Source organism: Hyaena hyaena, unplaced genomic scaffold, assembly GCF_003009895.1.
Source record: "Hyaena hyaena isolate Hyena2069 unplaced genomic scaffold, ASM300989v1 scaffold_673, whole genome shotgun sequence".
Lineage (NCBI taxonomy): Eukaryota > Metazoa > Chordata > Mammalia > Carnivora > Hyaenidae > Hyaena > Hyaena hyaena.
Window position 1 is genome coordinate 533,038 of NW_024081308.1, and position 16,028 is coordinate 549,065.

Consider the following 16,028-nt stretch of genomic DNA (forward strand, 5'->3'; position numbering starts at 1 on the left):
CTTGACACAGCTTCTGTAAGATGTCTTGTAAAGCCAAACTCCACACAACATGACCAGGCCAGTCTTACTAGTAATTAGACATCACTGGTCACTCGTGTCTGGTTTTTCTTTCTGCCCCTTTGAAGTTAGCTGTGAACATGTGACTCTGCTTTAGCCAAAAGAATGTGAGTGGCATCTCACTTCCACGTGGAAGTGTCTAAACGCTGGTGCTGGACCCTCAACTCTGCCTCTGCCTGTGTCCTCCCTCAGTCTGGGTCTCAGTAGCTGCGGAGCACAGTCCTCTCTGATGTTTGTCAGACAAGGAGCAAGAAAGAAAAAACCATCATGTGGAGCCATTTGGATCTGGGGTTACCCCACCGTGTAACCTAGCTCCCCTGACAGGCGGCCTGAGCTCTGCGATGCCATGGCTTGCACCCAGCACCTATTTCTTCCGGGCTGAGCCCCAGCCGTGGGCAGGCAGAAGAGGAATCCTTAAACACAGAACGACTCGAACGGCAGTGAAGACAGGCCTCACTTTTGCAGAAATCTGAACTGCTTTGTGGGTGAGGCCCCATGTAGCACCCGACACGGGGACGCTCACCACAGGTGCTGTGGGCCTCCTTGTGCAGAATACTTAATTCCTTTCCATTATGTTTTCTACAAGGAAACATCCCAAGCAGAAAACAGTGACCCTTTGTTGAGTTCCAAAGAAAAAAAGGTACAATACACTTTATTTTTTGATGTAAAGAAGCCGTATTTACATAATACATTCATATTTGTAGATATGTTACAGCTCTCCGTAGAAAACCATTCCATTAAAAGGGCAACATGTGGTCTGCATTCAATCTTTAAAGTATTAAGTCAAATTAAAATATTTTTATCAGGACTCCAATGTGATTTCACAGCTCATCCACAGAGGGAAACTCTGAAGGGAAACGGGAATGAAGAGTGGGTGATGGAAAGAAAAATACACCCTCTCCCACACTGGCAAGCCTCCATGGATGGTCAATCCCCAACATGTCAGCTGGCGCCACGGAGGGGGGAGGGCGCAGCGCTGGGGGCCATCGCCACGCTCCCAGCCACTGTCTGAGGGCCTGACAAGCTCGTGGACACATTCTCCTGGGCCTTCGGCAAGTCACCCTGTCACCTGGCTATGACTTCAGAGGCTGAGGACTAAGGACTCCTCTTCCCAACATCTCAACCAGGTCAGCAGATGGTCTGATCAGCCTAGCAAAGTCCTTATTTCTCTGAGAAAGCCAGGCGACCACAAAACAACAAGCTAAAACGGCCTCCCTCCTTGGATCTGGTTGGCGATTTTCTCATCCTGGGACTCCTCTTTTTCCTTTTCTCGTTCTTTGTTCCAGTCCTTAAGGCCCTCTGGAAGCGAGGTGTCCTCATCCAAGCTTCCAGTGCCTTCCACAAATTCTTCATAGGTAGATTTTTCTGCAAATGGTCTGGGGCCCAAAAGTTCAACCATGTCATTCTTATCTAATACTTCTTTTTCTAATAATAGAAGAGCAACCTGAAATATGAACAGTTCCCATTAAACACAATTAATCAGTAAAGTCTTTTCAAAGCTAATCATTTAGCTAACCCCATTCCAAAATTGGATTTAAGGCCACTGAAAAAGACATGCATAAAGCCCCATGATTTTAGAGTAAAATATACAAAACATTGGAAAAACAACTGTTCACTAGTAAGGGAGGAGCTAAATACATTGTGATACATTCACAAAGGTACATTTACGTGCCTGTAACGAATCTCTGTTCTACATACATCATGAGGAGACATATTCAGGGAGAAAAACTAGATGCAACCTTTGTATGGTATGCTACACTTGCTTTTAAAAGGAGAAAGTTATCTTTTTATGTGCTTATATATATGTCAAGAAGTTCTGGAAGGATACATTATAAAGTTATGAAAGTAGCTGGGAGGGCAAGTTGGGGGAGAGGGGAGAAATAGGGTAAGCAGGAAATTTTAATCGTCGGAAAAAATAAAGACAAGGGTAGAGATACAAAAGGAAGCCAGGAAGATTTATAGGAAAACATGTCTCTTGAAGTTGTCATTTATATGCTTGAACTACAAACTTGACGGTACACCTTTTAACAGGCCACCAAGGAAGAGACACCCGAGCAATTTTGTGTATGCAGGGGAGTGATGGTATCAGGGAACAGGGCAGAGTGGTTACATTAGAGCATCTGACCATTACAAAGACAGTGAAATGGGTTAAAATAAAATTGACCTATAAAATACATTTAGTTCCTGAAGTAACTCCCTACTTAGAAATTTAACTTATCTGTACCTACACTAAAGGCTATGTGTGTAAAGATACCCAATAATAGAGCAATTTTATTCTGTCCTCTCAATTTCCAAAAACTTTATTATGGAATATTGCAAACAGGCACAAACATTGTAAATGGATAATGTATTCCCATGTAGCCACTATCAACAGTTAATTGATTTAGGGCCATTTTTGTTTCATCTACTCCCCAGATTATTCTGAAGAAAATCACAGCTGTCATTTTAACCACATATATTTTTGTTTCTATTTTTGAGAGAAAAACTCTTTTAAAACACAACCAGGTTTTCTTCTTAGACCATCATTATTTCTCAATTTGCCTATTTACACAGCTGTGGCTCATCACTTAGGTTGCGATAATGTTACTTAATGTCTCCAGGTACTAGTTTCTCCTTCCGTAAAATGGGACGACAATGAGGCTGCAGGGCGTTTGGGAGGAGATCGTGCATCTCGGGCAGTACCCAGTGCACATGGGACAATGAGTGAATGCTAGCTGGTTACTCTTATTCTCCTAAAGCGCAGCCCTTACGTATTATCCTGTCGATCAGAGGAATACCGTGAGGCCCAGAATGTGGAGGGCACTAGTCTGAGCAGCAAAGACTCCAGCCACCTGTCCTCCTGATGGCTCCCTCTCTCCCAGCTGGCTCAACATCACCCTTAGCGGATTTAATTTTCTCAAACGGACCAGATGGTACTTCAGAACTCTCAAGTGTTTCAAGATCCTCACTCTGTTGAATCACTTTCTCTTTCCCAAACATGTCTTTGTTACCACTGTCAGTACATGCATCATACATGACCCGCTGAAACTCCCGGGATGTACGGCGTACGGCGTGCATCTATGGCATGCGGGTCGGAATCCTCCTCTCGAATCCCTGTACAGTGTCCCGCAGCCAAAGGTCTTCCGTGGGCTCCTCCACTGTCTCTCACCGCTCAGGTCCTTCCTTCCCACAGCTGCCTCTGGGGGGCACCACCAAGAGATCCCATCCCCAGCCTGGACCTCCTACCCAGATCTCATTTGCAAACACCCACTGCCCGTGTTCTCTTGGGTAGCAAGACTGACCCCATCCCTTGTGTTTGCCACCAGGAGTCATCTCAAGGGCCTCTTCTTGTTCATCTGTACATCTGACCAATAAGTCTTGGTTCTTCAGATCTGCCTGTGCTTTACTTTTGCTGCTACTCCCAGGGCCATGCCAGGAATACAGAAAAGACCCACAGCAGCCTCTGAACCAGTCTCTCCCACAACCCTGGACTGGCACACGGCTGCCACGCTCTCCTTCACATGATGACCTCCACCACTTCCACTCGAGACTCTTTAAGGACTCACTACTATAAAAAAAAAAGGGGGGGGCTGGATAAGATCATTTTGAAGGTCACGCTCACTTCTAAAACCGTGTTCCTAATCTTCCTAGCTAGCTTTTGAGACCTCAGGCCACTGCCGCCCCCTGCGCCCAAATACCTGCTCAACGCTGCCCTGCTCCCCAGGTCTCCATGCAGCCACGTCCTTCTCTCTGCTTCTCCTCCTCTCCTTGTTCACTGTAACTTGATTTCTAGGTAAAACCGTGTTCTAGCTCCTATAGGAAGCCTTTGCTGACCACACTAATCTTCCTTTCTCAGAGCTCTTATGTATGCTTTCCAGTGTGCCAGGGCACCAGCTCACTCCACCTGCACTGAGCACTTTTGTAAAAAGACATCACAGATGCTTCTGGATTGCCTAGCATGGGGCAGGCTCACAGGAGGCCTCTCTGAAGACTTACTGATGGAATAGCAATCCTGGAATATTCTTTTACCTGTGTCAACCCCTCATAAAAGGCTTTCTCATTTGTGCATCAGGAGTGTGGAAGGTTCAAAGAACGAAAAAATTTAATTTTGGCTGCATGGATTCTGAATAATTAAGGGTTTACTGGATGCAAGAAATCCACTGAATTTGGGAAGAATCCCTCCCTTTGGTAGGTGCTATCCTATGAAGTACAACAGAAAATACAAAGCACGTTTATTCACAAACCTCATAATTAGGCCAAAGGTAATTCGCACGTGCCGATTCCTACTTATCTAGTTGGGCTAGCTTTTGTTTGCCCTTTCATCACTAGCTGCTTATTCCTGGGGTGGAAAACAGTGGTAAACTCCCGCCTGTCTGCTGAGCTCCTTACTGAGGAGTACAGGTCAAACACACGGTAGGGAGGAGGGCTGATGCAACTGTGTAGTCTGCAGTTACGAACAGATGCGATTAATCCTGCACTCACATTCCTAAAAGCCACTGGGACTGTGTCCTACTTTGCTCACTACTGCATTCCCACCTCCTCACAGAGACAGAGCAGAAGCAGAGTCAGACTGAAGAAAGGAACCCAAGAGTTAGCCAGTTACAGGAAATGCTAGTATCTATACACCAACCCATACAGTCAAGTCATCACTTTTACCTTCTGTTTCCTTCAAAATCGTACAGTGAGTTATTTGTACGACTAGCACCTACCTTCTCCACATCAGCCTTCTTTTCTGTGAGAAGAGCCACTGTTCTTTTATAAGCATCATTAATAAGTATTCGTACTTCATCATCTATCAGTCTTGCGGTGGCTTCACTATAAGGTTTCTCTAAAACCATGTCACCCTGACGTGGGAGGTCAAAGGAGATCTGCCCGACCTTCTCGTTCATGCCAAACTGAACAATCTGAAAAAGACACGTGATTAATGGTGGGCATCCAGTGCTGCTGACAGGCTGATTTATAAAATGGTAGTAAAAGTCTTTACAATGGCGTTAACCCCGCACATTTCACTTCACTGCTCTAAAGAGTAGTGGCAAAATCCACGGGGCAGACCTGGGTTGGCTGAGGGGACAAGGGTGTTCTGTGTAGACAGTGGCAGCGGCGGATAGTATTTTCAACTACTCAGCTAGACACACATGACAAGAAGCCCACAGACAACATCTGAGACCTGTAAGAGCCGCATCTGACAGACCCAGGAGGATAAAAGCCAAGCCCTCCAGGCTCTTTGTGGGAAGGCAGGCGTGCCAACCTGGGAACAAGTGATCCTGGGAGTTAGCTTTTTCCTGTTCCCTGAAACCATGGGTTCCAGTCTGGAGCCCCCAAAACTAAAAAGCCCCACGTTAAGAAGTTTCTGAAGTAAAATCCAAATGGATTAGAAAAGAGAGGCCCAGATGAAAGTGGGGGAGCAGGAACAGAGCCAAGAGAACTCGGAAAGCAGGAAGCAATGTTTTTAAAACCTTCATGAAACAATAGAAAAGGGAATTCTAAAGCTATAAAACTTGAAAAATGGTTTTAATCTTCCCCCTTTTAAGATGTCAGGAAAGCAAAGTTCATGTAATGTGGGCAACAGAAGAATGTCTAAGAAGTTATCACAAGAAAATAGGAGAATACCATCTCCATACCTAATGGCAGCAGGATGGGAAGACACCCATAAAAAGATGAAAACTGTAACCTACAACTTCAAAAAGCCTAAAAGAAATCAGGAAAATAACAGAAAACATAAAAGAGTAATACAAATCAGAATCAAAAAAACTTGGATGAGGTGCTAAAACACAGAAAAAAGTTATATACGAAAGAAAACACTATTTTAAAAATGAACATTAAGATACAAAGAACCCCAGAGCAAACAACCAAAACAATGTCCTGAGAAGCAGAAGGTAAAGAGGACAACTGTTAAAAAAGTAAAGATTAAAAAAATATATATATATGTCATTAAAAAAAAATCCTGGGAAAGGGAGAGACCAGAGGGCTGACAGATGGGTGTCAGGAGTTCCCAAAGAAAGTCATCTGTATCAAGTTCCAAGCAGCAAATTTTGTTTGGGGCTGTACCCACAGGGGTAAAGAAACTTAGCGCTGGATGCTAACAAGCCTGGAGAGTGGCTGGCCTCGCAGGAAGGGAGGGGACTGAGAAGGGACGCTCTTAGGGACAGCCCAGGGCACGGGCAGTGTTGCACCTGCACCATTGGGATCACAGAACTTCGCACTCTGCATGCGTACTTGCGGACGGTAGCCATCCCCCGCCTCTCCAAAGTTCGTGCTGTGCCACTTGCTTTTACAAAAGAGCTACGGCAGTACCTGCTCTCACCAACCCAAAGAAATTGGAAGAGGACTTTCACATTTACGAAAAGAGGGGAAAGGGGCGCTCCGCATTTGTTCTGCAGCGGGCTGTTACAGACGCAGCACACCCAGAGGGCGCTGCAAGCAGTGAGAGGCACAGCCGGGCTCCCTCAGCAAGACGTGTCCTGAGCTCTAACAGCCTACCAGCCCTTTTGGGAGCATTCAGAAATTTTTCCATATAAATTAACAGTAAGCGTGCTTCCTCGCTTTGAGCCAGTTCAGCTTCCGAAAGGTTTCACAGGAATGCTCTACTCTCAGATAGCAAGAGAAGTCTGTAGGCTTTAAATACGGTACTACTAAAAAAACCAAAAACCAAAAAAAGGGTTTCTTATGGAAAAAGGGTTACTTAATGGATTTAAGAATTAATTCTTGCCTGAAAAGTGTCAGCCAAACACAACAGTTGTTTCAGAGATAACCTCGGATGTCCATTTCTCGTGCAAACGTGAGAAAGCAAGGAAGGAACACTCCGCCGCACACACTTACTTGAGCATATGCACTCTGAGTTACTTTTCTCAAGTCATCTTGAGCACCCGTTGTAATTCTTCCAAAGAAGATTTCCTCTGACACTCGGCCACCCAGAGTCATGCACATCCTGTCCAAGAGCTGCTCTTTGGTGTATAAGTATTGCTCTTTGGGTAAATACTGAGCATAACCTAGTCCTTTGCCCCGTGGGATGATGGAGACCTGGCCAGTAGAAAATATGCAAAATGCTGACAATTCAGAAAAACACACACACACAAACCCCAGAAATGTTGAGGATTCTACCACTAAATGGTGACCACAGTGTTTACCTACACGTAGATAAGGTCGCTGGTGAAAAGTAAGCATGACGGCTGAGCAATCCGTCAGCCTTGGCAAGAGGAGATCCGGTGGGAGTGACTGTTAGGGAGGCTATTTTTTCTTAGGATAACTTTGTCTTTTTATAAAACTCAAATGAAATTATTCAGTCTTGAAAAAAGGACAGCTGGTGAGTGAGGACTCCTCTGAGAGCTCAAATATGGCCTAGGTGCCCTTCAACTTGATTGAGCCCCATCCACAAACTCCTTTACGGAACAAAGGGGAAAGCAGATCTAGATGCTCAGCAGGCTTCATTTTTTCTTCTAAGCACTTTTTGCCGCTGAGTAAATTCCTTAAAATTTTTAAAAATCAACTTTATTAGGGATGGTTTATATTCAGTAAAATATACCCATTTTCAGCATATAGTCCAGTGAGTTTTGACAAACATTGCCTACTGCAACAAAGATACAAAATCCTTTCTTCACCTTACATCTGTTTGTATTCCTTTCTGGTCAGTCTTACCCCACATCTCCCCTCTAGCCCCAGGCAGCTGCAGATATGCTTCCAGTCCCTATGGTCAGTCACAGTTTCTGGAATTGCATATAAATGGAATCATACAGTATGTACTTTTGTGTCTGGTTTCTTTTACTGTTCCTGAGATTTGCCCACACTGCTATGTGTATTAATAGTTCATTCATTTTTACTGCTGGGTAGCATTCCATTGTGTAAACATACCAAGCATCCATTTCATTCTTGAGGGACATCAAGGTTGTCTCCAGTTTATTGCTATTATGAATAAAGCAGTAAAAGTTTTTGTGTGAACATGTGTTTATTTTTCTTGGCTGATTATATTTAGGAGTGAGATCATTTGGTTGTATGGAAACATCTGTTTACCTTTATAAGAAACTGCCAAACTGTTTTTCAAAATGGGTACACCAGGGGCGCCTGGGTGGCTCAGTCAGTTAAGTGTCTGACTTCGGCTCAGGTCATGATCTCACGGTTCATGGGTTCGAGGCCCACATCAGGCTCTGTGCTGACATCTAACTCAGAGCCTGGAGCCTGTCTTCGGATTCTGTATCTCTCTCTCTCACCCTCCCCTGTTCACACGGTCTCTCTCTGACTCTCAAAAAAATAAATAAATAAAAAACATTAAAAAAAATTTTTTTAAATGGGTACACCACTTCCCATTCCCATCAGCAGTGGATGAGAACTCCAGCTAGACTGACATCTTACCAACACTTAGGACTGACTTTTTAACTTTAACCATTCCGACGGTTATATGGTGGTATTTCATTGTGGTTTAATTTGCACTTCCCTGATGACTGATGAAATGAGAGTATCTGCATGTGTTTAATGTCCATTTATATACCATCTTTTGAGAAGTATAGGCTCAGATCTTTTCCCCATCATTTTACCAGGTTGCTCATTTTCATACGGAGTTAGATACAAGTCCTTTGTCATAAATGTACTGTAAGTTTTTTCACCGTATGTGGCTTGTCTTTCTTTTTTTTTTTTTAATGTTTATTTTTTTTTTACTTCTGAGATAGACACAGCGTGAGCAGGGGAGGGTCAGAGAGAGAAGGAGATACAGAATCTGAAGCAGGTTCCAGGCTCTGAGCTAGCTGTCAGCACAGAGCCCGACGTGGGTCTTGAACCCACGAACCGTGAGATCATGACTTGAGTCGGTCCAATGCTTAACTGACTGAGCCACCCAGGTACCCGTCTTTCATTTTCTTAACAGTGCCTTTCAAAGACAAAACATTTTCAATTTTGATCATATCCCATATATCAACTTTTTCTTCTGTGGTTCATGCTTTTTGTGTACTAAGCCATTTTGCCTAAGTTTACAAAGATTTCTGACCTATGGTTTCCTCTAAAAGTTTATTGTTTTAGCTTTTATAATCTCAAATTAATTTTTTACATTTGATGTAAGGGTCAATGTTAGCTTTTTTCCCCCACATGATCACAGAGTTGCCAGAATCATTTGTGGGTAAGACCATCCCCAGCACCTTAAATTACTCTGGCACCTCTGTTGAAAATCAATTATTTAACCAGTTATGTGTCATTATTCAATAATTAAACCAATTATTGATGTGGGATGGAATCAGTTCCATCCCAGTGATCTGTTTAGTCCCTTCTGCAATACTAGTGTTCGTTACTATAACTATATACGAAGTCTTAAAATTGGGAGTGTAACCCCTTCAAACGTGTTTTGGCTTATTCTAGTTGATGTACGTTTCCATAAAAATTTTAGATCTGCTTATCAATTTCTATTAAGAAAGTCTGCAATATTTATGGCAGAGATTGAGCTGAAACTATACACGAGTCTGGGGAGAGTGGTGATCATGACATTTCATGAACACAGTGTGTATCTCTTTTTATTTAGGTCTTGTTTAATTCAACATACAGATTCTACAAATACTTCAGGAGATGTATCCTTAAATATTTCATGTTTCTGGATGCTGCTGTAAATGCAATAAAATTTCTAAAAATTCATTTTCCAATTGTTCACTGCTAATATACAGAAATACAATTGATCTTTATATACTGATCCCGAATTCTATAACCTCGCTAACTTCACTTGCATGTTCTAATGGCTTCTTTAACAGACTATCTAAGATGGTTTGTTGCAGTTATTGGTTTTTAATTTTTTTTAATGTTTACTTATTTTTTGAGAGAGAGAGAGAGAGAGAACGTGGGGGGGGGGGGCGCAGTACAGAGAGGGAGAGAGAAAGAGGGAGACACAGAAGCCGAAGCAGGCTTCAGGCTCCATGCTGTCAGCACAGAGCCCAATGTGGGGCTCAAATCCATGAGCCATCAGATCATGACCCAAGCCAAAGTCAGATGCTTAACTGACTCAGCCACCAAGGCGCCCCAGTTATTGTTTTTTAAGTAAACTCTACCCCAAACTTGGGGCTTGAACTCATGACCCCAAGATCAAGAGCGGTATACTATACTGACTGAGCTAGTCAGGTATAGGCCCTCTCTAGGATGTTTTATGCTCACTCCTCTCCTGCAGTTGCCTTGTTTCAGGGGATCCCCTCCATTTCCAGTGGTCCCCTGACATCACAAGTCAGACTGCTGCTTCCTGTGGTTCATGCTGTACCGGTCTGGGGACTGCACTCGGTCAAAAAAGCAAAAATTTAACAGAATCACTTGGTGCATTCATCCTTCAGGAGATTTCTCTTTGGTCTCTTTCTTTTTTGCCAGGCTTTCTGGGGTCTCCCTGTGCAGGCATAGTTTAGTGGTCAGCCAGGAAGTTGGGCAGTTTCTACTCAGACCTGGCTCTCATTCCTCTGTAACTTTCTTGCTTCCAGGCTTTTCCTGTTAAATTTCCAATAGTCTTCAAATCCTGAACTCTCTCCTCTGCCACCTCAATACAGTAAGGCCAGCCTTTTCCATCACTGTGGCCACAGAAAAACTCTCAGGCAAGAAAAGTCACTAACTCCCAATTCTAACCCACTACAGCTACTGCTTTTCAAAAGTAAACTCTCCTCCAGCTTTGGTCTGCCTTGGACACTTTCCAGTCCCCTTAAATAGCAGTCTTCTTTCCAAACTTTCTAACTTATTTGCAGGAAGGTTTGTTAGCCTTATCCCACCATCATTACCAGACTTCCTGGCCAAATTTCTTGATATATTTATCTTTTGTGGGAGTGCAACTTTCTCCTCAAGTAATTGCTCACACAATCAGTTGGTTTGCCTACTGTTCCACACAAACTGTTTTACCTTTAAGAGTGGGTCTGCGTGTTCCAAATACCACCCGGCAACCGCGTGGCCAGCCTCATGGTACGCCACGGTCTTCTTCTCCTCAGGCTGCAGAACCTGGGTTTTTTTCTCTAAGCCTGACAAGATAATAAAAAACCAAAACCACGAACTCAGTGGCACTGACATTATTCAATCTACACACTGCCTTATCCGAAATGTGATTTAGAGACTAAGCTGCCTGCAACAATCCAGAAATTCCCAACCACTGTCACACTAAGAGCAAAGGACCAACTTCAAAATACACCCAACTACTGTGAAATGCATTCACTACCCCTAGGACTATTTTTTCTTAACTCTCCCACACTTTTGAGTCGTATATTTTGTTTTGGGAACTAGAAATGCAAAATAAAATTCAGCATTTAGGTCATAGAAAGCAGAGGTCTGCAATGACCTCCTGCTTAGTCCAGGTACTTGGAATTATCAAGCGCAGCAGAGTAAACAAAGATGAGACGGCCTGCTATCTGTTCCTGACAGAAGGCAAACGGGAGTGGAAAAAGGGAGCTGAGTGAAGGTCTGAAAACGCCTACTCAGCAAGTCGGCCAGGCCAGTGCTGCAGCAGCGGCACACTAATCAACTGGCCTAGGGATTCCAAGAACCAGCAGCAGGGCAAACCTGAGAAAATAAACCCAGGACACCCCTTGTGCTGGGCCCGTGTGCTGACTACACAGCCGGGGGACCCCTAATCCAAGTACGATCCCTCTCCAGTCCGGATCAAGGTGGATGCTAAACCTCGTCTGCACCTCTGTACCGCAGACGCTACCGACACATCTTGTACTCATACAAATCACTGCACTGTGATGAAGTAGTTTCGTTGTGTTCAAGGAAACACATCTGAGAGAATTTCTCAAATAAAGTATTAAGGAGTCTGAAAAACTAAAAAAAGAGAGAGTGCTATGTTCTCAATGACACAGCCCAAGACAAGACCATACCACAGAGCTGGAAGGGTGAAGATTTACAGAAGGCAAGCCCACTGTTTTCCACAGATAAGCAGTTCTTGCTCGTACGAGAAAATATGAATCCCACCCCCCACCAAGTTTATCCCTGGAATTTTTCATTTTCCCAGCACGCTTCCTGCAGAAGAGCTGCTCGTGGCTGGTTGACAGTGGCTGAGCTGTGTGCAGGCAAGTGTCTGTCCACCTCAGAGCGAAGGCCCCTCCTGGACTTGCTGCCCTGACCCCTTTCACACTGAGCACTAACTGTTCCCCCAACTAAAAGGCATAGACATGCAGCTTTCACCTGCCTCTACAGTGAAATGTTTGTTTTTTTATGTTTATTTATTTAATAGTTTATTGTCAAGTCAGTTTCCATATAACACCCAGTGCTCATCCCCACAAGTGCCCTCCTCCATGTACAGTGAAATGTTTTAATTCCACTCACAACTCTATCAACTTACTTTTTTTTTCTTTTCAGTTAACAAATTTCTAGGGTAAGTCGTCCATTCGTTCAATGGCTAGTTATTTATTTAGCACCTAACCCAGGTTAAACACATTACTATACTAGCCTGTAGATCCTCGCTGGAATCTCCATTAATCTGGCTTCATATTATTCACTCAATTGAAACTGTCATGCCAAAAGATCCCAAGAACAGTCTTGCTGCCAAATCCAACGTCATGCTCCTCAATGTCCCACATCACTGGACCTTGCTATTAAGTCCTCTATAAATGTGTCTTTGCCCTTGTCTCCCATTTCTTCCAACCTCCTGGGTTTCTTTAATGGCATCCATTGCTTGTCTTATTGGCTGATGCACCTCCTGGGCCTGTGGCACACAAGCTCTGGTGACCCCACGGGCTCACTGTTCCCCCCTTCGCTCCAAATACAGGCAGTGTGTACTGTGGGCCCCTGCCCCCAAGCCTGCTCACCCACCTCCACACCACGGGAACCACAGCCTGCGGCACTGTGGTGCTGCCGAGTTCCACGTGGACAGCCCTGGTCTCAAATTCTGAACATCCCATCTTCCGCCGAACCAGCGGCCTCTCGAAGCGCCCCATTTTTCCTATGGCCTGTAAGGCTGTCCTTTTTTTCTGGCCTGTTACTGCTGGGACCATCCCTGCTAAAGTTCACTACCTCACATTCATGACTACAATGTTCTCTGCCTTCAGATGCTTCCTTCTTCTTCAATGTCAGATTCTCCTTCTTAAAGTATCACGGCTACTCAGTGGCTCAGGAGAAATCCGTTAGGTTAGTACTAGCCACAGGACAACAGTTTAAAAAGCCCCTGAACTCAACATTTAAGGCTTTCTAAATTCTAGATTTAAGTAATTATTTTCAGCTCTGCCTTACTTCCCAAAGAAGTGGGATCTGACTGCTTTAGTTTTCCTCCCCGAAACACAGGATGTAACCCAACTCCCAACTACCTTCTGTTCCTGCCGCTCTGATGCCACACCCTCCCCCTTGCTACTGAAACTGGTTTAAACCCCCCCTCTTCTATAGAGCTGTGCCTGATCATACTGCCCTTCCCTTCTGTGAATGCTCCTCTGGAATTGTTATCTTTTTATGGGTATTAAATTATAAGCTCCCCAGAAAGCAAGGAAAACATGTACATCCCCTACCGTGCTTGTGGGGTGAGGATTTCCTGGTTAAACAGCTGTGACAGCTGTTTATCCATCATCTATTCCTAGCACAGAGCACATTTATGCAATAAAATTTTTGGAAACAGGAAAGTTGTGACCAATTTCAAAACACAAGATCGGTATAATTCAGGGGAAGACACCTTGCTGCTTGCTGCCCATGCAAATGAGGGGTAGTCTGGGCTGCTGTCTCAAACTCACCAAAACCAACAGCACCCACCTCCACAAGACCACGCGGTGGGGTGGGGAGGGAAGGTTCACAGTACTGAGGGACACAGCAGGTGCATGGTGAGTGAGCCCCAGGGTTGGGTGGATAGGCTTTTCTTTCCTTCTAGATCCTGCCAAAGCAGAGAAACCTGTAGTCTCATACGGATTTTATCAGCCTTTCAACTTGAATTATATTCAGTTTGCTTACCACCAATCACTCGCTCAATTGCTTGTTCAAAGTGTTTCTGATTTATGGAATCCGAAAGGTGTCTTGCAGCAATCAGAGCCGCTTCATTACAGACATTAGCAACATCAGCTCCTACAAAATGAATACAGAAAAGTTTACCACCAAATATACTTGAACTGGTTGGTCACACGTGCTGGATGATCATATCCACAGTCAGTGTCTCAATCAGCAGTAGACTGAATAAAGGTTTAATGTAATACGATTCAGTCTGACTCCTGATGACCCGAACCTGTTCTAGCAGTCAGTAATAGCCTGGTACAATTCTGGCCCTTTGAACTGAGATGCAAGTATCAGTAATAGTAAATAATTACACACAGCTCCTTGCCTTTATAGGCAATACAGCTTATGTAACAGCAGACTAAGATAGTCTTTAAAATTGCCCATTAATTAACTCAGTTCTATCATCTCTGTTGGGAGAGTGACTAATAGGGATGTTAGGCAATATACTGAAATACAATGAAAAACATAAGCACTAAAAATAAGTGCAGTTAAATACCAAAAGTTAAATCGTGAAGCTTGCCAAATGCTGTCTAGATCCGCAAGTCTCTTTATTTATTTTTGATGTTTATTTATTTTTGAGAAAGAGTGAGAGCGTGTGTGCAAGGAGAGGAAGGGCAGACAGAAAGGGGAACAGAGGACCTAAAGTGGGCTCCGCACTGACAGCAGACTGTCGAATGCGCAGCCCAAACTTACAAACCTGTGAGATCATAACCTGAGCTGAAATTGGGTGCATAAGCAACTGAGCCACCCAGGTGCCCCCTCAAGTCTCTTTTAAAAAAAAGTTTCTTTAAAGATTTATTTATTTTTGAGAGAGATTGAGAGTACAAGCAGGGAAAGGGCAGAGGGTGGCGGAGACAGAAGATCCAAAGCAGGCTTTGCACTGAAAGCAGTGAGCCCAGTATGGGGCTCAAACTCATGAACTGTGAGATCATGAGCTGAACCAAAGTCAGACACTCAACCGACTGAGTCACCCAGGTGCCCCACGTGTCTTAAATTAACTTTTCAGAATAAAGTATATGGTAAGTCAAATAAGCTATAACACATGTATGTACTCAATAAACAAACATTAAAATGTTATAAATTCCAAAGTCCAAAGATACAAAACAAGTAAAAAGTTAGGACCCTGGGACATTTAAGATGCCTATCTTCTTCTAACCATATACTTATATATAATCCTTTCAGACTTTCCAAATGTTCCTTTTTATTTCATTTGGAGTTTGGAAGAAAGATAGGGAGTGAAAAAGCTCACATTTTACATATTAAAACTCTTGGTATAAACACATGCAAAGATACTCAACATCACTGGTCATTAGAGAAACAAATCAAAACCACAAGACGCCACTAAGGTGGCTGTGATCAAAGAGACGGACAATGACCAGTGTTGGCAAGAATGTGGAAAAACTGGAACCATCTTACACTGCTGGTGAGAATGTAAAATGGTGAAGTCACCTTGGAAAACAAATTGATGGTTCCTCAGAAAGTGATTCAGCAGCTCTACTCGTAGGTATATAATCAGAGAAATGAAATGTATGTCCATATAAAAACCTGTACATGGATGTTCACAGCAGCATTATTCACAACAGTGAAAAGATGGAAACAACCCAAATAAAGAAGATGTGGTCCATCCACACCATGGACTATCACCCAGCCAGGAAAAGGAACGAAGCCCTGACACCTGCTGTGACATGCCTGAATTCACACTACACCGAAGTGGAAGGAGCCAGGGAGAAAAGATCATATGTGGTGTAATTCTTTTTCATGAAATGTGCAGAATAGGAAGATCTATAAAAACAAAATAGGTGAGGGGTTGCCTAAGGCTGGATGTGGAGGGAGTGGCTGCTAATGGATTCTTCTGGGATGATGAAAATGACCTAAAATCAGACTAGAGTAGTTACAGTGCAAACCTGTAAATACGCTTTTTAAAAACCACTGAATCGTACACTTTACAATTCACAGATGAATTTTATGGTACGTGAACTTTATGTCAGTAGAGCTGTTTAAAAAAAAAAAACCCCAAAAAACAAAACAAAACAAAAAAACCCAACCACCCACCTACAAATAATCCAGAGGCAGCAGGAAGAGGGTGGGCTACA

At 43.5% G+C, this 16,028-nt stretch overlaps 1 protein-coding gene across 1 annotated transcript in view; it reads right to left on the bottom strand.

The window, feature by feature from the left end:
- Positions 1 to 681: 681 nt before the first annotated feature.
- AFG3L2 (AFG3 like matrix AAA peptidase subunit 2) overlaps positions 682 to 16,028 on the bottom strand; it is a 40,464-nt gene continuing 25,117 nt past the window's right edge. The window contains exons 13-17 of the mRNA XM_039217234.1: positions 13,897 to 14,007; positions 10,876 to 10,991; positions 6,856 to 7,056; positions 4,746 to 4,940; positions 682 to 1,501 (exon numbers count right to left, since the gene is read on the bottom strand). Coding sequence (XP_039073165.1) covers positions 1,259 to 1,501; positions 4,746 to 4,940; positions 6,856 to 7,056; positions 10,876 to 10,991; positions 13,897 to 14,007 — 866 coding nt within the window. The 3' untranslated portion in view covers positions 682 to 1,258. The remainder of the gene's footprint in view (positions 1,502 to 4,745; positions 4,941 to 6,855; positions 7,057 to 10,875; positions 10,992 to 13,896; positions 14,008 to 16,028) is intronic.